We start from the raw sequence: 24,418 nt of genomic DNA, 5'->3' as shown, positions 1-24,418 counted from the left end.
AAAGGTTTAGCTTTTTAGTTCTGCCCCAGAATATTGTTTTGGTTTATGATAAATCTTGTTCTGATGGCTGCTCCATCATTTTTAGCCTTTATTTAACAAATTGTCTGAAAACAATATTTAGAATCTCAAAGTTTGTATTTAAATGTTAAAAGATTCCCATTTATTCAATAGTTAGTGCTTCCCTCGTCATTGTCGAGTCCACCTCCTTAAATTAGGTGCATGTTCTTTAGATTCCTGCGGCTCCTCACACTGATAAGATTTCTTTTTGCAGTTGTTGTAAAAAAGTGTATTTTTAAGTTTATTATTTAACAATAGAGCCAGTGAAAGTCAGGGTTTAACATTGTGGAGACTTTTCTGAGTACGCTTTTGTCGGACGAGTAACAGGAACTGATCAACCATCAGCAGCAGGGTGACCAAACGCAGTAACCTCTTATTCTGTAACGCAGGAGCCAGAACGCAAACTTTCAGAACCCCCGGTGTGAGAACACCCCCTTGATTGGCAGAGAGTCCCCTCCACCCTCTGTAAGTGCATACTTTTTAGAATACTCTCTCCCTCCGTGATCTTCCAAAACCCACTGAATAGCTGGAAGACGAACAGCCCCACAGAGATGGCTTTCAGTAATGAGACTGACCAAAGCATGCTGGGAAGAAATTGGCCCGCGCCATCTCTGATGTCTCACGGCATGCTATGTGTGGAGATTGGAAGGTGGTCCTCTGTCCCAACAGCACCCACCAGTGTCCTCTGTGTTCACAATAGTCGTGACGGTGGATCGCCTTCACAAAGGTCATTTTGGCAGCCGGGGATGACTGTCGCTCTAGGATTGACTCTAAAGAGGGGGGTTTGTAGGTCTCATAAGTGAGGTGGTTGTGTCAGCTCTAAGTTGGCCTCTATTTCTGATGGAAGGAGTTTGGTTGACTGAGTGGTTTGTGTGTGGAGCGTTCAGATTACAAAATAACTCATTTTTCACCAGAAACTGTTGTGGCACGTTCTTCTGAATATTCTCATGCAGGATTTACAAATTGCAGTAAAACTGGACCAGTTTGATTCATTCGAATCTTTTAGATGCCTTTTGTTTTTTTTTAGTTTGGACACTAAAGCTACATACACACCAGGCGTTTAAGAACACACTGAACGGTGGTGTCTGAACGCTCTTTTAGCAGATGGTGTTCACACTAACCAGTACTGGCGCATGTACCGCTCCAGATGTTTCTATCACAGCTCTATTCCAATTTATGAAAGACATAGAAATCTGGACGATTAATATCTCCTCAATGATTAACTTTACGTGTTTTGAAAAGTATGCTACCAAATCTGAGTCCCCTGATTGGTCAAAGTTCAACTGGTTTAACTTTCAATTAAATCAAACTTGTGTGAGACCTTTGAACACACAAATGATCATCTTTACATAGACTTTTCAATAGAAGAGGCCACTCAAAACTGACGTTTCTGAGCCCGGTGTGATTGTAGCATCAGACTGAGCAACAAAAAGAAATTTGACTGATTCGCCCCTAAGCAAACTGGAGCCCACACCTCTACAGCTCCTGCTCCCTTCCTCTTGTTTCCACTCTGTGTCTATGTGTACATCTTCTGGTCGAGGTGTATGTTGTCCCATGTTTCTGTTCCTTGCCACCTTTTACCATCGAACAGCCGCAGTGGCACTCCACTGCTCCATCTTTAACGATAATTTAAAAAAAACGAAGCGTCAGAACCTCACAGGACCGTTGACGAGTCATCTGCAGAGCTGGAGACTAGAGGTTTCCCACTCTAACTACCTAGTTCCTCACTACAGACCACTAACTCCCTACCAGGCTAACCTTCTACATCAGAAGTAGAGCACTAACTATGATTGAACCACATCCTCTAATTCACCGTAACACCATCCGGGAATTATCAGCTCATAGATGATGACTGGCTGCTGTAGTAAACCCCTGGCTGTCCAAATGACTGGTCACAGTCTTTCTATCCATCTGTAATCTATCAATCTGTCTGTCTATCGATCAATCTCCATGTCTGAATAATGCTTAATCGTTCTCCGTCTACGCTTTCTTTGCCCCCTTTTCCTGTCTCTACTTCCTGTGTGTTTCCCGTCTCTCTAGTACACCTCCAGTATGAGAGCCAAGTACCTCGCCACCAACCGACCGGACCAGAACCGACGCTCCGTTCCCAACGACCAACTGGATCCCGCCAGTCGGCCCCACGCCGCCGCCCGGCCACAGTCCTCGGTTCACTAGAGAACATTTCACCCTCCCCAGTACTGCCTCGAGCCAGTTCTCACAGCCAAAAGCAAGATCCGACACAAGCTCTCCAGCACCGGGCCGGAACCGCACACCCCCAGCAAATGACTGCACTTTGAGCGCCCACTTCCACCCAGAGGACTGTTTCTTCTTCTCTCCGCGGATCGTCACGTGTTCCCACTGCAGCTTCTTCATCCAGCCGGATCGGAAAAGCTGCACACGAGCACTGAAATCCAACACACAACTAACACACACAAACAAACACACTCTGTACAGAGCTGTAAATATCAAACATGTGCTTTACTCATGAAAAGTAGACTGTTGATTCTTTACTGGTAATGTGGTGTGCTGTGTTATCTTGGAAATTCTTTGCTGTATCTCTCACACATGCACACACAAACACACAATCTGGCAGATCGACTAACTGATTACTCATGCTTATAAATATTAAGCCAGTGAATCACAAAAGCCATGTTTTAGGTAGAGATGAACTGTGCCACCACGCTCACATTCCTTCTTAACATTAGCATTGTTGTCTAACTTTGAAACTGTGAGCTCCAGCTTGTTCTGCACTTAACACACTCGCACAGTTTGAGAAATGCCGTTGTGATCCTGGAATCCCCTCTTTTGCTTTCTACGTGGAGTCCGAGTCGAGGGACACGAGAAGGGTCAACCTGTGCCAAAAAAAAAAAAAAACTTAAGAAAGAAGTGAAGAGCGCCTGATGTTGTGCTCGACTCGATCCACAAAAAAGGGGGAACTTGCATGGATGTTCTTTTCCCCTTCATCAAGATAAAGAAAAGATCTTCATCAAGGGAAGCTCTGGACTGAACGTTGTGACTTAACATTAGTCAGGTGCTAAATGAAGCTGTCAAACGTCCAGGACTGAAAGGAACAGAACCTTTTTCTTACTCTGGATTTTTTTCTCCTGTTCAAAAGCGTATGTGAATTTAGATAGTAGCTTAAAAAAAGGCAGAAGTGTTCGTTTTTACCTGAACGGAAGCATTACATTACAAGCTTTTTTTATTACATCATCAATTTGATACTGTGACCACTTCAGTTTTTCCTTTTGTGTCAACCTGTCTTTCCTTTTGTTTTTTTTTTTGTTTTTTAATTGTTTTCTTTGGATTTCAAAGTTTTTCTCTAACTTCAACTCACAAGCACAATTTCTTTTGAAGAAGACTACAGGAGGAAGTAAAACAAACTGCCTGTGACACTGCCAGTGTTTTTTCCTCTCACTGGGAAACTTTGTACAGTGTATAAAAAAACAAACAAAAGTAGTTGTGAACCTTTGTGTGAGACATCACTGAAGCGCTCTATCTCAGTGTTTACTCTTTGGAACTACAGTGTATTAGGTGTGTGACTGTCTGCGAAGCGTCTGCGCAGACATCAACGCACACGTGTACAGTATGTCCACTCAAACATGCCACACATACTCACTGAATACTTTAAAAGCTTCAGTGATTTTTTTTCAATTTTTTTAACTGTTTACATTCACATTTGGAGTTGCAGTAGCTGCACATCACTGATTTGCATTGTGGGTAATGTAGTTCATAGTGGTAGCTTTTTACAGAAGGTCTCATTAGCCGAACGGGCAGAGCTCTACCACTCCTGGACTGCGTTTTAATGGAACACGATTAATCAATGACCACTTCTCGTGCTAGCGAGACAATCTTACATGTGTGATTTTTACCAGTTTCCATGCTGTAACAATGCTACCTATAGTCTCGTACAGTGTTTTCTTGCACCACTGATGCAAACGATGTTAAGATCTGTGAGACTAGTCACTGTTTAGTGGCCTTTCATAATGTTTTTAAGCTCTTCATCCAAACACGTTTCTTTTTTTCACCCTCTGTCTTGTTAAAAAATAAAAAAAATCAAACTTTAAAGATAAAAATAAAGCTAACTGTTTCGTAGAAGACGTACAGGCAAGAGCAGCTTTTTCCTCTCAATGGTGAATGACTCTGTTTTGCATTGTTTCGAGAAGCGTGTTTCGGTGACGTCTGCACGTCTGTCGTATTTGATTTCTGATCTGGTAAATCCGGATCTGACGGGACAAAAGGGTCAGTAGTGGGTTTGTGCGTCTGGATTTGTGTGTGCGTGGGTGAGTCGGTGCACTCGACAAGACTTCAAATACAGATGTGTGCAGATGTGACGGAGCAACAATGTTTTCTATGGCTGTTTTTATTTTTGATGGTTCAACTAAGATATTAATGATATTCATGTCAAAACTGTTGTAATGATATTCAGCCTGGAATAAATGTAAAAAAAAAATAAAAGCAACTTTAACGCACTGTGGTTATAAGTATTTTTTTTTTTTAGCCAAAGGGACAAAGTTGTGGAAATGTAAAATGTATGCAAAAGTCAGAAGAAGGGAAGAGTTTGAAGACTAATTCAAGAAAAAACTAGAGTTATCTGTTCAATGGGTGTGGACTCCCACCAAGCTCACTCCTGATTGGTATTAGTGGTTGCCATAGCAATGTCAGATTGATTCGGACCAATTGGTGCTTACTGACGTCTGGCTCCAACATTTGCACACTGAAATCAACACAGTTTTGTGGATAAGGCCCCCGGGCTGTGTCATTGAGTTGTTTGAGCATGAGACCCTCCCCACCCTTCAGGTAACCACCCGCCATCCCCACGGGAGGCCCAGGAGAGAGCAAGGCGAGGTCTGCCCACTCCCGCCCAAGAGGAGAAAACTCGGGATAAAATCTGTTTTTTTAACTTAACATAGTAAAGCGAGTTTTCACTCATTTTTTAATGGATAACACCACAAATTACATCCATCCATCCATCCATTTACTAGACCGCTTCATCCCGTTCGGGGTTGCGGGGGTGCCGGAGCCTATCCCAGCCACTGATGGGCGAAGGCGGGGTACACCCTGGACAGGTCGCCAGTCTGTCACAGACCACAAATTACAATTATACTAATTTAAAATTACACTATTGTTTGTTTTATGCATTTATTCAAAATGTTAATCAAGTAACGGATTAAAATAAGGAGCCACCTGCTTTTCCTCAAGAATGAGTTTGTTTTTTCCTTGATGCTACGGACTATACATTAAAAAAACAGTGTGTTTAGTCGTGTGGAGTCCTCTTCCCACTTCTACACTTATTCACATTGACTCAGTTGGAATTGATTGAACTTGATTCCTCTGATTTTTGGCTCAATAACTGTTGTATCATCTCCCTCTAGTGGCCATTCTTCTGAGGGACCTTTGAGTTGCAGGACTTGCAGCAGTGCGGTTTCTGCCTTCATCATGATGTATTTCTCTACATGAGGAATCTGTAACAAATAAAGCTAAAAGAGCTGCTTGAGTTTCTTACATCTCAAAGTTTTAAAAAATACACTTTATGTTTGTTGTGGCCACTAAGCCTTTTATTTAATAAAATATAGTTTTAAAATTATTTACAATAACTTATTTTTTAAAGTGTAATTATTTTCCATAATTGAACAAATGTAACTTCTTTACTTCTGATAGCAGCACATAGAAGTTCCTTTCAAAATAAAATACACTGTGTGTTAAACATGCAGCAAATTTACCAGATTTAAAAATGCAAGAAAGCCAAATCAAAAATGGACTTTTCTATCATAACTTTGGTTTCTCTTGATCCTTTATCTCCTTATATAAAAAACAAATATGTGAGGTAGCAAAATGTAAATGTAATAAAAGACTTTAAGAACGTTTCCTGAACATCAACTATACTGTTGTGCAGCAGATTACAAGAATTTAACGAACAATATTTATTCAAATAGTTTCCTTTAAAGCCAAAGATCCACAATGGAGGGATAGAGGAGTCCTGATCTACATAAACCAGTGAGCGTCACATTATCATTTGCTCTAATGATAGCCTCACACGCTGAGTTTCAGCTGCTAAGCTGTGTGTATGTATGTTTGCCGCGTGTTCCTTTGGGATAACAGGAAATGTGCATTAGACCGCGGTGCGCATGTCAAAGCAGTTTCCCGAGGAAACACTCTCTGAAGCGTTTTCTGCTCACACAGCAAAACATTTCACAGAAGTCATGCATAAATAAACCCAACGAAGCAGGAAAACACAGGAGGAGGTTATGATCAGAGCAGTTTCTGGAAAAAGTGAGAGTACTCTTTCAGTCTGATGGCAGGGATGTTGTATTTTATGAGCCTACAAAGCCTCAAACTTTCACATTTAACATAAACATTTTTCAAACTTCAGCAATATTTTATTTTGTGCAGTTACAGCTTTTGCCAGTAGGTGTCACTGTCCCCCAATATTAATCCTAAATCAGTTTTAGAAATCCTTCAACCTGATACTGTTAGATTTAAAGCAAGAAGCCCTGAGTTGATCCTTCAAGATTCCAGCTTCGCTTCTGTCTGATTGTGTGCTGTTTGAGTGTAAATAGTCCAAAATCTCCTAAATGTCCAAAGAGAAGATGACACAACTGAACAGTGTGCATACATCTGCATAATATACATTTCTTTAATAATTAATGATGTCCATATACAGTCCAGATACTGGAGGCAGAGCGTGCACCTTTCAGATCCACAGTTCGGATGAAAAGGCCGCCTTGTTGAAAGGAAAAGCTCTCATTCTAAGAAAAATATGGATGACTCAACATGAGTTGTTTCATAAAAAAAAAGAAAAAATCTAAATGGATGCAGTCGCTTCACTGCCACAACATCTTAAAAGCAGTCTCTGCGGGGTTCAGATCATAAAAAGCCAGCCAGCCAGTCTCCACCACTTATCAAAAGCGTTTCGTCTCTGAGCTTAAAGTGACAGCTTGATAAATCTGGAATTACGGTATGAAGAGTTAAATACATTTACTAAAAGGATTGAAATGATGAGGAAAACTGATCTACCCAAATGTTGCACCTTTTTGTTAGTTCATCCAATGATGCAAAACAGGACACTCAAATCTTAAAGTGCTCAGTTATGTTACTTCACAAAGAGCCAAATACTGACTAGAACCAAGAGAAGTTTGTCTCCTCAAAAAAAAAAAAAAAAAAAGTAGCACATCTTCTGTTCTTCTTTTAAAATATCTGACTTTTTGGAGTTTCAAAATGTCATGCTGCTGTAGACAAACAGCAACTTTCTCCAGACGTCAGATCAGGCTGATGCGGAAAAAGTCTCTGAGGAGTCGCTTGTTTTCTCCATCAGTACGCCCCTCCCCGCCGCTCCGGGGACGGCTGTTGAAGTATCCAGGCCCCGCGGCACCACCGAGTGTCCGGGTACAACAGACAATGGACAGACCTGAACCTGAGCGAGGGAGGGAAGCAAGGGTTACAATGCCTGGAAGCCACCAGCTGGGGATTTCAAAATAAAGCTGTGAAAACAATTAGCTGAGTACACAATGGACAAACTCAGGAAGCTCGGAGTAGTAAAACAAGCTGAATGAAGCTGACTTACACAAGAACAACAGAACATGTAGCAAAAGCTTAACTTTTGTTCCTGACATGGTTTGTCAAAGTTGTAAAAGGCAAACGTGTTGACATTTTTTTTAAATATTTGGTAATAATTTAGGTTTTCCATTAAAAGTGGATCCTTAACAGTAAAACTGGTTAGTAAAGATGACATATTTAGGAGTGGGAGAGTAATTAGTCATTTTTTCAATTAGTTTCAATTATGCAAAGCATATTTGATGTATGGATTTTAAGTAGAGCTGGGTATCAGCAATCATTTCCAGAATACATTTGATTCTTTTCCGATTCTTTTGATTCTCTTGATTCAAATCAATACAATTTTGAGTTTACATGGATTACAAATTTAGATACATTTGTTTAGAAATAAATTAATAACCTATATAAGTTTTGAAGATATTTATGTTAATCTGATACAGTTCACATACTGTAAAATATATTATTTAAATAATAATGAGATTGTTAATATCATGTAGTGTTAGATGGATTTTCAAACAAAGAAGCTCCAACAATTCCTGGAGGGCGTTTCAGTTTGGCCACTAGGTGGCGATCGCACTATAGCATTACACTTTATTCTATAAGAAGAAGAAAGTATGAGCAAAAAACAATGTTTTAGACCAAAATGGTTACTTAAAAAACATTTCTTTAAAAAAAGATTGGAAAATTCATGTCTGTGAGTTTATAAATATATTAATTTAATTTAATTCTCTGTTTCAGAATCTGCTGAAATTATGTTGATCATGGTAACGGTTGAAAAGTTACAGGAAGTCAAAGAACATCAGTGCCAGAGCCAAACCCTTAAGTTGGTTCTTCTGCTTTAAATGTTTAATAGAACACTTCCTGTTGCAAAAATGCTACATCAGTAATCCAAACAGGATTTCAAAATAAAACAAAACCAGTTTCCAAATGTATCTGTTTGGATAGCTGGAATAAAAGGAGGAGGCATAATCACTACAACTCTTATTATTTTTATATTGGCCCTTTCAAAAATAGCTTATTTTAAGTTTTTTTTGAATAAATGACAAAACATTTGTGATTTTTTCTTATTTTTTACGAACCATGAATGAGAAAAGGCTAAATGATTGTCACCTCGTAGGATCTTCCTCCACAGAAAATGGTCCCTTCACGTTAACAGTGTTGCGGCTGTTTTCCACTGTGCCGTAGCTGAGAGTGACCTGATGGGTAAACACAACTGCTCAGGCGGATCTACACAACGCAGTGAACAAATGTCATGTTAGTGTGGGTCTGCATACCTGTCTGTGTATGTCTGACACCAGCGCCAGGTTCTCCAGGTGGGAGTGGAACAACCCAGAGCGGGTGAGTCTGACCCCCAGCAGAGCCTCCACTATGTAGCCAACCGTGCAGTCATCAGGCAGACGGATGCTCTCAGCTGTGGCCATGAAGGCGCCATCACTAGTTCAGAGGTCAGAATACAGGAAGAGCAGTTATAATGCTGTAATTGATGACATTATTGGGTTTTTTTAAGTTAAAAATAATGTTATATATTTACGATAAATATGATCTAAAGGTCAAAAATCTTATTTTCAGACAGTTCCTTTTTCCGTTGATAAACTGAACCTTAAGTCATTTAATCTCAGACTTATATCTCAATCAGGACACAGGGTGGCTGTCAAACCATTCACTTGGTGAATAATAGTGTTTTCAGATGTGAATGCAGTGGATGCAGTTTATTTTTTCACAGAATTGTGAACATTTTTCTTGTTGAGAGCAGAAGTACATGTATAAATCTGTGCATGAAATGAAGCTTGATAAAATCACAAATACATGTTGGTGTTTAAGTTTCAGATCAAGATTAGAGAGGAATAACAGCAGCTTATGGTCTTTTAAGAGAAGTGACTAGGACTGAAGCCAAGTGAAGGACCTACCTGGCCCAAGGTTTCATTTTGAGAGCGAGGCCTCGGCTCAGACAGAAGCCAGCTCCTCCTGTGGCGAACCAGAAACGTACCTGCTTCTGCACACAAACACACAGGGAACGCCTGATCAGCCCCCTCAGCTTTGGGACACGCTGCAAATCATAGTCCATCAGAGTGAAGTCTGCTGATGAAACAGATCTTCCAGGACTTCTATTAAAGCAAGTGCATTTAATGTAGACCGAAGAAAGTAAGAAAAACAGCCGGCGCTGGTTGAAAGGTTGCATAAATAGAGCCACTAGGGTTAGAACTTGGATGAACTCACCGTGTCAGAGTTGCTGAGGCTCTCCGCCGCCTCTATTGGCCGCTCTAAACTCGGCCGACCAATGTAAATGTCCTCAGTGTGCCTGAACTGAGACAACAGCGCCAAAAGGGGCCGGACGTTCAGGTAGTTGTCATCGTCGACATGGCAGAACCACCTACACGCAGGAGACGGTCAGAGGCTGCTGCTTCAGTGAACACGTGCAGCTGTGCTGCAGAGGTCAGGACTCACTTTTTCCCTGACTTAATGAAAGTGTCGTACTCCAGAGCCATTTTGCAGGAAAGGGCCTGACGGTTGTGAGCTGCTGAGCAGTTTGTGTTGATAAGATGATCTCCTGATCATGAAAAAAGGACAAGAAAACAGACTCAAACAATATCCACATTTAAACAACAGCAACAAAAGATGCATCAACATTTAACTTGTAACCAACACACTTTAATGAGAAAATGTTTTGTCAACTTTTGTTTGACTACGTACAGCTGCATGTTTGTGGGCAGTACGCAGGTAGGAAAAGTGTATTATCCTCTGATATGGTGCGACCATGATGCAGAAGTAGAGCTGTCAACTTCTGACTGGAAGATTGCAGGCTCAGTTCCCGCTCTGTGCACAGGTGTGTCAAAGTGTCCTTGGGCAAGACACTGAACCCCACATTGCTTCTGATGGTTATAAGTTGGCGTTTCCACTGAGCGATCTGATATTATGAACGTTTCCATGGTGAAATGGAGATATAAAACAGTACTATCTCATCAGTTGTAGATCCATTGAAAAGTGGGACAGAACGGTTGGGGCGGAGCCGCTGTAGCCACCCGTTGATTGGCAGAAAGTGATGACGACATTTGTCTTTGTTGCAAACACACGTGACTCTTTTCCCGACTCAGGATCCAATCTAAAAGTTTTTGTCTCTTCACGGTGGTATTCATCTTAACCGCCCGCAATCTTCTTTCAAACATTTAATTTTACACGATGTACAAAAAGTAAAGCAATACAAAGACGAGCTGCTGGACGACCTCCATTGTTGTTGTTTTTCTAGTCATCACAGTACTATGACACAATGACATGATAGCGGTCTATAGCACGCGTGTGCCGTGAAAACTAATGCCTCAGCTGAAGCGCGGCTTAACTGAGTGGAAAGTAACGGTCACCAGAATTAACTGGACCGTACCACTCAGTGGAAACGAAGCTTAAGGCACCTTGACCCTTCTAAAATGGTAGTAAACTTCTATATAAGTATACTGTACGCCATTTATCATTCATCAATACGTGCAAGTCAAGGAAAGGTATTCTTTTGTGATTCACACAACCTTCATTTTCCTCCTGGAAGTGCTCCGTGCTCACACTACTTCTCCGTTGGGTTTGCCAGAGTGTCACACAGCACTGACGTGAACATGTCATCGAACCAAGAAGCACATTTTCAGGTAGCCTCCAGTTCACTTGTTAGGTCCTTGCCGTAGATGAGTTTTCACACCTTGCACAGAGCGGCCTATTTCAGACCTGACAGCCTTGATGTCAATGAGCCCCAACGCTCTCAAAGCAAGCCGACTGGAATTCGGAGTTTATGACTTCTTTGCTGCTTGATAGGACACACTTGAAACTGAGTTACGGTACGCTCACATCAGGCATGTGACGTTCAAGAAAGTGTATTTAGCATATGGCATTCACACTGGCCACTATGCAATTACTAGCACACGTCCACCCCCTACAGTTTGAAGAGGCTTGGCATAACATGTCGAAGCGGTGAAAATCTTGCTCCATAGCATACTTTTACTTCCTGTGAAATATCTTTTCTGATATATGAAAGATTTTGTGTTAAATAATTCTGGACGGACACAAACTACTATTATTAACTGATTGATTATGATCGATTCTCAAACAGTGGGTACTTCTGTGAACTGAAAGGAACATCATCAATTCCATGTCACCAAATCCGGGTCCTTGAGTTGTCAAAATTCATCCGGTTTAGCCTTCAACACGCGTTCATTGGTCCTCTATTCCCAAAACGGTTGTAGAAACTTGCAAATCGACTTGTGAACACAAGACTTTTGAATGTGCAAGTCTGAAATACATATTTACTTGCGATTACATCAACTATTAATTGGAAGTGACTGCTTGAACGGCGAGGGCGGTGTGAACGAAGCCTCAGACTTTTGTCTGCTTTTCTGGTAATGAGAAGAATGGTTCATTGAAAGCAGAACAATTCCATGAGTTAGAAGAGGAAAGGCTTGTTGATGAACTTGAAGTGACTTCCTGCCCTTCATGGAGACAGTATTGCTCAGTCAGCACGCTGGTTCCTGCAGTTCCTGCTTCCACGCAGCAGATAATGTTGTAGTTAATCAGCAAAACAGTTCCCTGTGTGTGTGTGTGTGTGTGTGTGTGTCTCACCCATTCTTTCCCTCAGCTTCTTGTCCTCTCCATCAGTGAACACGTAAGTCTGGGGGAATAAAAAGAAAAAATGCAACACACGGATTATTGTACGTTGTTTCAACAGTCAGAGTTCATCACTAACACAAAGAAGCTGTGATAAAAAACAATATTGGCCTCGTCTGTTTGTGATTCCAGGTGGGACTTCCCTCGCTTTCCACACACCAGCGGTGAGTACCGCTGATGCTGGACGGAGGCCAGGCCAAAGGCGAGCCTCCTGTCTGTCAGCGGCGTGGCGGCCGGTCCCCACGCTGGGGCCGTGCGGGTCCCTGCGACTGTTTTTGTTGTGAGTGACACGACTGAGGGTCACCGTGCTTTCAGGAAGCTGCGCAGACCTCATTATTTTCCACAGGAAGTGACCCCCCTTTTCCACTACCACCATCACACACATGCAGAAACTGCTGTTTTATAAATAGTCTGATGTGCCTTTGTATTTTTGCACAATGGGATCTAAGATGAAACTATGGGGATAATAAAGTCAGGCTGCTGCCCTGTAAGTTTACTAAGAAGCAAATTTATGACCATAATGGGTAAACAGAGGCGTTCTTTCTATGTTCCTTCTCACACTTTAAGTTAATCCTTCCTTTAAACTGTTTTAGTCAAAGTGGAGCTGTCAGTTCTGTCAGGTTTCTCCCATCCAACAACAAGAGTCTCTGGAGGTCAGTTCTCCATCCTCGCCTGACAGAAAAGCTGCACAGAATCTGTTTATGTTTGTGTGATATTTCCGTCAGGCATCCAACAAGAGCTTGGAGCTAACCGCGGGCAAAGAGTGCCATTAAAATCTTTAAAAACTTCTAAAACTTTTGTTTTTTAATTGGAAATAGCCAAAGACTTTTGTAACTCTTATAAATACCAGTAGATCTTTTTAAACATTTACTTAAACCAACTATTGTTTATAGCCTGTAGTTTTATTAAAGACTCACTCAGATCATCTTTTGATCTATTGTAAAGCGCTCCCAGTGGCTTATTAAGTATGATTAAGTCCTTTTAGCCAAAATGAGAAAACCCAAGTCGTTTTCTAGGCCATAGTTTCTGCAGAGAGGCAGTAGTTCATTAGAAAATCGCCTCTTTCTGGTACTGTTCCCCTCCCCATTTCTGATAACTCAGAGCAGGGAGCTTGTGGCCCGTCCAGCATATTTTCTACATAAAACATAAACTTTTTTTGTCTGCCGCTTATTCAGAAGGATTGGAATAAAGAAATACTCTGAAATGCTATTTTAATCTTGTTTTTAATATATGTCCTCCATCATCAGAAAAATAACTTGTTTGTTGTAAATTACAAGCAGATTAAAAAAATACAAAAGTTCAAAGATTGTAGCAGTGATGTAAGTGGGCAACATACTCCATGCTCTGCTACTCAAGAAAAAAAAAAAGATCTATGTATGTCTTCGTTTTCCTCGCCTGAGCTGCCATATCTGGCTGGATAGGTTCAATACTGGTTGCTATTGCTGCACTGGTAATGTTAGGTTGGGGGTGTGAGGGGCTGCAAGCTAGCAGGGGACAGTATAAACAGAAGGATGATGGGAAATGGGACCGAGCTTATTCTACCAAGAATTCCGCCCATAACTCAGAAGTGAATTTGTAATGAACCATTGCCACTCTGCAAAAACTATGCCCTATAAAATGAGAATTGTTTACATTTTTGGTGAAAAAAACAGTAAAAAAGACCACAGGGAATGCTTTAAATGGATTTAAAAAATGATGGAGAGTTTTTCTCTGAAGAAAGTTTTAAAGAATTGTGTTTTGTAACCAGTCAGCTATGATCCTTGAAAACAATAATCATTGTTGAATTCTGGATAACTGGAGTGTGCGCATGTAGAAAGATTTCTTTTCCTGAAGTCATCTTCAAACCCTCTAAGAATCTGCTTCTGTGTGTGTTAGAGAGGGATCAGGCTAAACCTGCTTTAAAGGAGTGGAGGTGGTGGGATTGTCAGAGTGAACCTGTAGGCAATGGCACGTGGAAACTGGCGACAGCTCACACTGATCCGTGTTTGTGTGCGTTTGCTCTTGTGATCAGACCCATACTTCAGTTCCCATGAGAAATCCAGCCACGTTCCCAGGGTGTGTTTGTGACGCTCGCACTAAGAATGTGTGTGTACTTTCCATTACTCAGCAGTCTGGCAGTGCAGGTAGAATCACAACACCTGTCAGCCATTATGTGGAGATATTCACACACCAGCTGATTTTTTCCCCTCTTCCTCCAATGCAGTCCTGGGATGACCTGGGTGAGTTTCCTCCTCAAATACTGAGTTTAAAGGGAAATTTACAGAAATCTACTGTCACTGTTGATTATCAGCGCTATAGCTGATGGCGATGCTGTCATGCATGTTTTAGAGCAACAGATTGCATTTGGCATACACACTCTGAGGTTTAGACGGAAAAGCTGCCTGTTGATCCATCTTCATGGATGGAAAGCATCTGATGTGCTGCTTCTCTTGAGACAGCTCATTTTTGGATATAGCTATCATCACTGAGAACATCATTCTGTGATAAAATCTGGGGAAAAAATGATCAAATAGGAATTTTTACTGAGCAATGATGAAGGAAAAAAACTATTTTTTCATTCATTCATTTTTTTTGTTTGTTTTTTGCTAAAAAGAAAAACTGTAAAAACAAATAAATAAATCACCCTGCAGGGTGGAATTATTGTTGTTAAATGTAATACAACATCCCCAAATAATTAGGGACTCATTATTAGAATAAGGAAATATATTGCCTGTAATAAACACTTTTTGTAGAGTAAACAACTAGAAAAAAATGGGGTAAATATTTTTTAAATAAATGTAACATTTATTTTCAATATATTTTAATTTTATAAAAAATATTTAAAAGACGTTAAAAAAACTTCTCACTTTCTTAAATCAATATTTTAAAATAAATTTCATTTGACGTAAAACTTTTTTCTGATAAGAAATACATTCAATAAATAAACAATAAATACATAATTAGCTATTTTTTTTTTCTTATTTTGACCTACCTGAGGTAGGTTTTCAGAGATCCAGGTGTCCAGCAGCAGCTCCAGCCTCGGCCGGTGGTACCTCCCGGTAGTCTTCACCGCGATGAACACGTCCTCGCGGGACAGGTGCTCCACAGGTGGCGGCGGCGCACCGCTCCGCGCGGGACCGCTCACCCCCCTCCTCTCCCGGGTCAGTCTCCTAACATACACGGAGAGGACTGTCCCGCCCCCTCCCGCCGCCGCAGCAGCGGCACGCGGCTCCCTCTGTCCGCAGCCCGGGTGTCCCACAATAACCACGAGCGTCAGTGATAGACAGGTGAGCGCGGCCGCGGCACCACGTGGTGTGTAGGTGCACCCCCCGGGCCCCCCTGACGACCTCCACATGCTGACCTTTGTGGAAGAAGGAACTTTCTCCAGCAGTTTACGGCGTCCCGCGTGAACTCATCCTTTCTTACAGCCTCCCACTCGGGACCCTGAAGCTGTGTTTTGAGATGTGCTTTTGTAAGCCCCACCAGTGGGCGGGCCTTAGGCCCTTTGATTCAGCGGCTTCCCCTTTGAGTTCATCGTATGGGCGGGGCCTCCTCTAGTAAACTCTATGGATGAGTAGGTTTGGAGATTCAATTTCAAAAGAACAATTCAAAGTGTGTCTTTGGGATATCTGAAACTGAAAAAAAAAGTTTCAGTTCTAGTTTCCATTCACAAAAAGTAATGCCACTCTAAATCTATTTTGTTAGATAAATACTTTAAGGATAATTTCACACAAATAGAGACACTATTGTTTCAAAAATATAAACAAGTCAGTTTTCATATGCTGAAATCTTTTTATTTGTACATCACATCCTGTATATTTATTAGCGTTATTTAAAATACATAAAAATATTCCACAAAACCTATGTCATCCAGAGTAAACTATATATAATCTACATTACATTGTTCATCCATTTTCTATACTTCTTCTGTTTTATGTTCACTGTACCCTCTCATTTATTATTAGGCAAAGGTTATGAGTTGTCCACTTCAACACTGACCCTGTTTACATTAACAGAAAAGATGGATAAGAGTGTGCAAGCAACAATAAGATCAACCATGTAGATGGAAAGCAGAGATGTTAAATTGTTTCAGAAGAGGAAAGGGCAGAGAACAGAGCTCTGTGGAGCACCAACCAATTCTGGATGTCTCTCTCCTGTCAGAAGACATTTTTTCAATTATTTATAAAGTTTAACAGTTCGAGACCAGTGTCACACTAACCGGGCATGTGACACACGTTCAAGAGCCCCTAAGAGCATGTCCTTGAACATGCATTTAGCATGGTGTTCTCACTGGATTGTTGTTAGCTGATACTAGCACATGTCAGTCACCTACAGCTGGAAGAAGTTTGGTGAGAAATGTCAAAGCAAATCTCCTGAATCTTGCTCCAGACTATTTCTGTCACAGCTCTTTTCTGATACATTGAAGACTTGGTGTCCTAGTTCCAGCTGGGCACAAACCATGGGTATTCATTGGAGGAGAACTCCATGATCAATGTTTTGAATGGTTGGCACTTCTGTGAATTAGAATCGACACCATCCATACATCATTAATCCCCTGACTGTTCAAAGTTCAACATGGTTTAACTTTCACCGGTTTTGTTCGTATAGAGACCAAAAACAGTCATAGAAACTTGCGTAGTGACACGTGAACACGAGTATCAAATGCAGAGGTCAGAAACACATATTACAAGCATTTACAGAGACTTTTATTGAAAATGGTCGCTGGAATGCACTTTGCTGAGGACGATCTGAGTGTACCTTCAGAGAGATACAAAACTAACAAAGGACAAAAAAAGAAAATAGATTTCTCTTGTTTTAGGGTGTGGTATACTTAACAAATAAGAAGCTCTTTAAAGCATATTGCAATCTTCAGCAATGTCTCCTATCAAAAATATAAGTTGAAATAGCTGTGAATCTCATATTTACTGTTTTTGTCCATGAATCATTCATTGGTTTCTCATGCCTTACATGCACTTGCATCTGGAGTTATGATCTTCACTTACAGCATTCGTAGTCCTCAGAGAAAGTCTGGGAGAAAACATCTTCTTTCGTTGAAAATAAACAAGCTCCCCAGTGAAGCAGTGTTTGTTATACCTTCAGCACATTAAGCCTGTTTTGATGTTCTGCATGAAGAGCTTCTCCTCACTGGAGAGCAACATACCCGCACTTTCAGTAGGCTTGATGGGTAAATCTCCAAGAGGACAGATGTTAAAAAAGGTCGTGACATCTGCCCGTGTGTTGTGCTGCCAACTGCACACACAGACCACAGTGTGCCAGGAAGCCGGGTGTTAGAACCCCCAAAAATCTGAGGAATGCTTCCTCTGTTATAATGCACAGCTTGTCTTTGCTGCACATCTGCACTGATACTTCAGGCCAAGTCAGAGTTATATTACGTTTCAGAAAGTACACAAAACTATGCGTTTATCTGAGGCAGAAAAAAAACGTCTCTGAAGGATGATAACTGCAGAAACGGGACAGAAGGACACAGTCAGCTTGCACACACTCCAGAACAATTCGGATATTATACTGGTCAGAAGTGGAGAAGACGAGTTCAGTTATCTTAGGAAAAGCGGACAAAAGGGTCAATGGAGGAAGTTGTCTTCAAAGTCACAGCACATCCATCCATACTCATACCATTTTTTTCCCAATTATGTTTTGGGTCCACTTCTACCTTCAGAATTATATTTTATTTCATTCAATGCAAAAATGTGTTCCTACTTGTAGCTTTTGAAGTAATCTAAAAGCGGTTTTGTAACTTTAAATGTTCTTTTCTCTTCAGAAACCAAAACCATTTCTGTTGATTATACAGCTGGTGAGAATCGCTGTTGTAACCTGTTTTCTGCTTCACTTTTTCTGACTCAATCTAATGATAGAGTTGTCTGGAGCATTAGTCATTCTGCTCTTCCTGGCAGTGGATCAGTGCGTGCATGTGCATGTAAGATGCCTGCTTGTAAGGATTTCACTGTTTCAAATAAAGCACAAAGAAAGTAAAATGCTCAAAATGTAAGGTGATACTGTAAACTGATAAACAATGGATGTGAATGACATTTGTCATTCATAATTTTTTAATAAAATAAAAAAAAACATATTGTTTTAGAGAGTAAACAGAAATGTCCAGAAATGTATTCTTCATGCGTCATGCTTTGGGCTCTTTATAACATCTGTTTTCATCATTTCCTTTTGTTTACTCTCAACCCTCAAACTAAAGAGCCTTACATCTGATATTATTCATACTTGGCTTAAAAATTTGCCTTTCAAGCATATTTTAAAAACAACAAAAGATAAATCAATATCCAAACTGATAACATCAGTCATTTATTCAGTTAATCAATTCTTTTCAGTTAAGTAAAAAAAAAATCTCCTTTAGATAGAACTTAAGAACAAAAGAATGTGACCCGGATGACTTATATTTTAGTTTTTTGCTTTGAACTTCTTTTGCTCTCATGCTGGAAAAAAGGACATGAAACAAAGAAGAGCATAAAGACGAGAAAGTTTGAGATGAAACTGAACGAAATGGTTGTTTGACAGTTTCATTTCAGATAGTCACAACTAGGATTTTCCAAATGTTCAGAGTTCTCGAGTTAAAGTCTCACCAAAGTGAGATGTTTTCCCTCAACTGTGAGCCTAAATACAGACAGCAGATGCTGCATTCACAGAGAAAAGTCAGACAAAGTGAAAAAAATCCATCAATTTGTGTCTTGTCCGTAATGCATGCTGTACTATAAGGTATACTTATGGAGATGTTGATGCCTTAGGACCATTTGCACATTCCAATGTAATTATACCACCAAACATTCATCTTTTTAATTGTCAGATGAACGTGGAGAACCAGGACAAAACTGTAGAAGAACATGCACAACAAAACCTTCATTTTTGCAGTTGTGTGGTTGTTCTAACTCTCGTGTTATTCAACCTATCAACGAAAAGCACAAAAGCCAATGACAACATGCTCCTTAGATGAGCTCTGCTATTGTTAGCTAGATCAAGAGAACTGGTGATTAGAAAATAACTTTTTATTTCAACAATTCTATCTCAGAAAAGTCACAGTTGGAGCTGAGATGGAAAAAGTTCTGGAAAAAACAGACTCTTGAATTCAATGTTTTATGGCTAATAAGACAGAGATGTGACCCTGGAACATCCTAAAGCCTGATCCAATGACAGTCATGACAGCAGACACCCAAACAGAATCTCTAATGTGAAGAGATGGACTGTGTGAGGCTCTGATGTGACATCTGTCCCCAGCTGAGCTGTTGGGACAGTGGAGGTGTGGGGAACCTCATTATTGCTCTGCACATAAAGGCCTTCTCATGGTCAAAAATCTATAAGTTCCTGGACACAGATCGGTCCAGGAAATAGTTTCCACTAGGTGGTGGTTCTAACGGCACTAAATTGGGGTAAAAATGCAGTTTTTTTCAAATTGATGTGAGAACTGGGTGCATGGGTTCTGCCTTTTGACTGTTTATGAGAACATACTTCCCCTACCCCACAGCTTCTCCCTACCCCTCCAGTTGAAGGGGCATTTGAAGGGGTAGGGTTGTCGTACGAGCCGCTTTTCTCCTTCAGAATCTACTGGAATGACGTTGATCATGTGAACAGTTGAAAAGTTACAGTAAATCAAAGAACATAAACTCTGGAGCTCCAGTCTTAAAGGGTTAAGAGCTAACTCGTGAGGGTGAATTTCATCGCACTGTGGAGGAGAAGTGCTTTTCCTCACATGGGTGCGCTCTGAAGCACAGAAGTTTACATTTAAATGAAAGTAATAACTTTTTGTTTTAGCACAACCTTTTTAAAGTTATAAAACCGATGTTTTGTATTTCCAAGCACTAGCAGCTCCGTGCTAACTGAGCTAACTGGTAACTATTGATGACGTCATAATTTGGAGGACTAAATGAAGGGGGTAGGGAGAAGGCGTAGGGGAGGGCTGTCAAACTCAATCGCACAGGTGGCCGAAATCCAAAACACACCTAAGGTCGAGGGCCGAACAAGATAAACATTTATTGAAGACACGAAAACTACATATAAATTTGTAACTTTTTAACAAGTATGAATAAAATCAGGCAGGAAGATTATTCCAGAATTAATTAACTTAAACCTTAAATAACTTTCAATATTTTACTCTCCATGAAGATATATTTTGTCAAATTATGCAAGTTAGATATAAGCACAAGATAACAATGAGACATTATTAACAATAAAATAAAATGACACACCACCACACCACACAAAACACCAGATCTGTATAAAATAGTAAAGGAAAACAAAACACGAGGCTGCTGATGTATTTAAAGCAAATACATTACAAAATGCAGGTATATAGTGTGCATGAAATACTTTGAAAACAGGATAATTTGTACCATGATTTGTATTTTTTTTTGTACATATTTGCACATTGTTTTGTTTTGATGTCTTCACTTTGAACCTGCCTTTGTCTTAATTAGCTTGCTGTGATTCAACCGCACCAAAGATTGTATTTTCAAGCTCCGCCCTTTTTTGTTTCAGTTCCTTTAGTGGTCACTCTTTCAGCTATTTTAAATATAATGTTCTGGTAAAACATTTAAACAATGACATTAAAAGAAAAAAAAGTTAAATTAAACTGATAAAGGTTGTAAAGCAGAAGAGTGGTACCTCCACTCTGACGAACACAATGATAAACAAGTTGTAGAGGAAAATAACTGTAAGCAACATCATCAGGAAGCAACATGAAACTCCTGAGAAGTAACGCAAACATGCAATCACACCTGAACTCAACACAAACTGTTATTAACGGGGATACAAGGGTATTAACGTTCTAGGAAAAGGTTGTATTTTTGTGTTTTCCGACAACACCAAATGCAGGTTTCCTGCCCAGCTGCATATATAGAGCAAACACACCTGACAGCATGAAGAAAGAGACGGACACTGATAAAGCCAGAGGGATAAGAGGGAAACCTCTCATTATCTCCTAATCCCCTGCTGTCTTCCTGTCTGTTATTCTTTTCCTTCAAAGACAAAAGCAGCTTATTGGCTTCATTTTATTTCATCCGACGAGGATCTTGCAGCACACAGCTGCTGAAACACGCCCTTCATGAAGGCTCTGACTTCCTCTCAAGCCAAAAGGAGCGCAGCTTCACGCTTCCTTGAAATCTCCAGAGCTTTTGGTTCAATGGAAATCAATATTTATAGTCTCGTCATCCGTGAAATTTTCCTCTTTATCTGTGCGTTTAGTGTGATGTTCATATATAGAACTGTGAGCAAATAAAGCAGCAGCAAATTATAGTCAGACTTCACTCGGCTGATATTTCTTTTTGCTTTTATCTGCTGGAGCCTTGTTGTCCTCCCACCTCCGTGCCCGATCTTGTTGTCTTTGATTTCTGCTTCTCTTTGTCGCTTCTTCTCTCTGGGTTTTCGCTACCCGCTTCCCTTCTTCTTGTCGTCAGCATGTTGGAGGATTCAGAGTGCAAGGTCACTGTTTTCCGAGCCTCATGCTAGGACTTTTACCCCAGTTTCCTCTCGCTCAGCACACTTCAGGCACGTAAACAGAGAAAGAAACCCGCACATTTTTGAGCTTTCAAAGTCTCATTTCATTCGGCTCTGCTTCCTTTATGTGGGCTTTTTTGGGGAGGGAAAAAAATGGGTTTTTTGGGAATGCTAGTGGGATGGAGAACAAAAAAAATCATTTTTTTTCTTCTTGTAGAGAAAAAAATGCTTTGACCACATCTGTGGAAGAGGAGAACGGTGAGCTGTGACAGACCAGGAGCTAGAGGGATTGGGAGGGAGGTGGAGCGAGATGAGTCCCAGGTCTGAGTCTGTTGTGGTGTCAACCGTAGATTTCCGGGGATTTCCGCTCCAAAATGTGATGCTTATTAAAAAAAAATGTGCGTCTATTACTCATCATCTTCAAAGTGGTATTTTCAAGACGTCCATTGATTACAAAGCAGGCGCCAGCTTCATTAGTGTGAAATCCTTTTTATGGCGACTCAAGTGAAGATGCTGAGAGATCAAATCCATTACAGCATCTTATGGGGCATCTTCTGTTCAACACTGCAGCTTTTGTTGGCACGGGTCACAAACAAAGTCTTATAAAGCACAATTAACAGCATGTGAAGGCTGGACGCAAAGTAAGACCAAGAACTGTTCCATTACTCTTTTATGCAACCTTTAAGCTGCCCCGGATGACAGACATTAAAAACAAATTTTCTGCATTGCTTCACTGTTTCTTCATTTAAATTGTCTCCGAGGTTATTACTGGTTTTGTAGTTGAGAGTCTGAGCTGTCTAGATGTTTGAACAGCTTTAAATTTGGTCACATTTTGTCTTCTTAATCGTTATAAGCTCTGCCTCTTTACCTCTTTTTCCTTTCATTTCTAGTACCCCACCATCTCTTTTCTCTTGTTTATTTCTCTTCATTTTCCAAATATATCCGATAAAAAAAACATAACATTTTTCTAGAATGAAAGCTTTTCTTACAACATAACAAAACGTCTCTAATGCATTGTGTAATCTAAATATAGTTTTTCTTTTTTAATAACAAACTTGTAAAAGTGAGTGTGTGGTTGTGTGGGAATGTATGGCCCTGCAACAGCCTGGTGACCCCGCCTTTGTGCAACCGTGGCAGGGATAGGCTCCAGCAGCTCTTGGATCCTTAAAAGGATTAAGCAGGTTTGGAAGATGGATAAAACAACAAATGCCAACACTATTGTATTTATATTTAATAGATGCATTTAAAGTTCAAATCCTGTTTGCACAGCCACTGACAGGATGTAGATTACCATCATCTATTTTAAAATCTCTTGAAAAAGTTGTTTTCCTCAAGAATTGTCCCCAGAATCTTTTGTCCACCAGATCAAGAGCACAAGAACTGATGGTAAATAACTAGTATAGTGCTTTTCTACCTTCCTTGAAGGCTCCTACACATCCATATTATCATTATAGTAATAAATAAACAGGAAATAAATAATCTCATGGTACATATGGACAACAGTGATAGGAATACTGTCACACAGATAAAACTATATTAGTTGTTGACTGATGGTATTGTTTCTTCCGCTCTGTGCTCCAGGGGACGGCTGTGATACAGAGGTAGAGTGGTCAACCACTGATCGAAAGACCGCAGGGTCTGGTTCTGTCGTAGCGTCCTTGGGCAAGACACTGGATCCCAGATTGCTCCTAAAGGTTACATCAGTGGGTGAATGGTTCTGTGACTGTAAAGCGCTTTGGGCCTCCAAGTTAGGAACTATACACCATTTACCATTAGACCCCCCATTATTAATTAAACTGTAAAATTTGGACATACTGTACATGTTTCACGGCCTCCAAATCGCAAAAATGACTTATAGTCGCTTCTCTTGTTTTATAATGTCATTCACATGATGTGAGTTGAGGGTGCATCACAGTACTCCGAAAACATCCTGCTGTTAGAAAACTGCATTGTCCTAATTTTTCATGTAAATATTGTAATGTTTAGGACAAAGTTACAAATATGCTCATGTGAATAAATGTAAAATTATGTTTTGAAGATTCATACAAGTCATTAAAAGTCCTTTATAATGACAACATGGATGCTTGTCTCAACATTCCTAAAAGGTGAGAAGCTTTAGTGACACCTGGTGACAAAGTTGTGAACTGCAGTTAAGTCAATAACCTTCATTAATATTTTTAGGGCAAAGAAGAAAACAATAGAAGCTTGATTAGAAATTATATGAATCAAGCTACATTAATTGTTAATGGATGTGGACTCTAGTAAATTCTTGTCCTACATTGATATGTAAACCAGTGGAGGAAGAATTCTCTATTAGAACTGTTAATAACAAAACTGTTGAGTCTGAGATGCTGAAACTTCTCTCCTGTTTAGGTTTGGGGTTAAGGTGTGGGTGAAGGTTGAAGCTACAAATCTACTGATGATGGATTAAACAAGAAATGGAGTTTGAGCTAGCTTAAAGAAAGAAAAAGCTACCTTAATAAACTGTGTGTTAATGTGAATGGAAGAGTAATCCTCCCATCACTTTTACTTTAGAAAGCACTATGTAATCATACATTCATGTTTCCTGGTTTACTCACAGCTGTTTCCTCCATAAAGGCGTATGCAGATGACTGTGCCGTCCTGCCAACACGCCTTTGTTCGCTGCTTTGGTTTTACAGCATCTGCTTGTTTTTAGGCTGTAATGCAATTAAAATGGCATTACCAAAAGAATTTGAGTGGTTTTCTTTAAAGAAAC

General features: G+C 40.2%; 2 protein-coding genes across 3 annotated transcripts in view; one reads left to right on the top strand and one right to left on the bottom strand.

Annotated features, from left to right (window-relative positions):
* The window catches only part of ttyh3b (tweety family member 3b), a 32,675-nt gene extending 28,149 nt beyond the window's left edge, over nucleotides 1–4,526 (top strand). For both annotated transcript variants that reach the window (XM_024259566.2, XM_036211784.1), the window contains 2 exons: nucleotides 447–522; nucleotides 2,098–4,526. In XM_024259566.2, coding sequence (XP_024115334.1) covers nucleotides 447–522; nucleotides 2,098–2,232 — 211 coding nt within the window. In that variant the 3' untranslated portion in view covers nucleotides 2,233–4,526. The remainder of the gene's footprint in view (nucleotides 1–446; nucleotides 523–2,097) is intronic.
* Nucleotides 4,527–6,667: 2,141 nt separating this feature from the next.
* On the bottom strand, nucleotides 6,668–15,720 carry LOC112137176 (beta-1,3-N-acetylglucosaminyltransferase lunatic fringe). Its single transcript, XM_024259339.2, has 8 exons — nucleotides 15,218–15,720; nucleotides 12,202–12,250; nucleotides 10,054–10,156; nucleotides 9,826–9,979; nucleotides 9,516–9,601; nucleotides 8,883–9,042; nucleotides 8,719–8,804; nucleotides 6,668–7,468 (listed from the first exon to the last, which is right to left on the bottom strand). The coding sequence occupies exons 1-8, from the start codon at nucleotides 15,578–15,580 to the stop codon at nucleotides 7,366–7,368; spliced, it is 1,104 nt and encodes a 367-aa protein (XP_024115107.1). The 5' UTR covers nucleotides 15,581–15,720; the 3' UTR covers nucleotides 6,668–7,365.
* Between the last annotated feature and the right edge of the window lie 8,698 nt (nucleotides 15,721–24,418).

This window comes from Oryzias melastigma, linkage group LG1 (genome assembly GCF_002922805.2).
Source record: "Oryzias melastigma strain HK-1 linkage group LG1, ASM292280v2, whole genome shotgun sequence".
In the NCBI taxonomy this organism is placed as follows: domain Eukaryota; kingdom Metazoa; phylum Chordata; class Actinopteri; order Beloniformes; family Adrianichthyidae; genus Oryzias; species Oryzias melastigma.
The sequence above is the reverse complement of the archived record's forward strand: the minus strand, read 5'-3'. Positions and strand labels throughout refer to the sequence as shown.

Coding starts and splice junctions, on each gene's coding strand:
- LOC112137176 (XM_024259339.2), bottom strand. CDS start 15,580: ATGTGGAGGTCGTCAGGGGGGCCCGGGGGGTGCACCTACACACCACGT. Junction 10,157..12,201: donor GAAGCTGAGGGAAAGAATGG/GTGAGACACACA, acceptor TTTCATGATCAG/GAGATCATCTTATCAACACA. Junction 9,043..9,515: donor AAAATGAAACCTTGGGCCAG/GTAGGTCCTTCA, acceptor CCTCTGAACTAG/TGATGGCGCCTTCATGGCCA.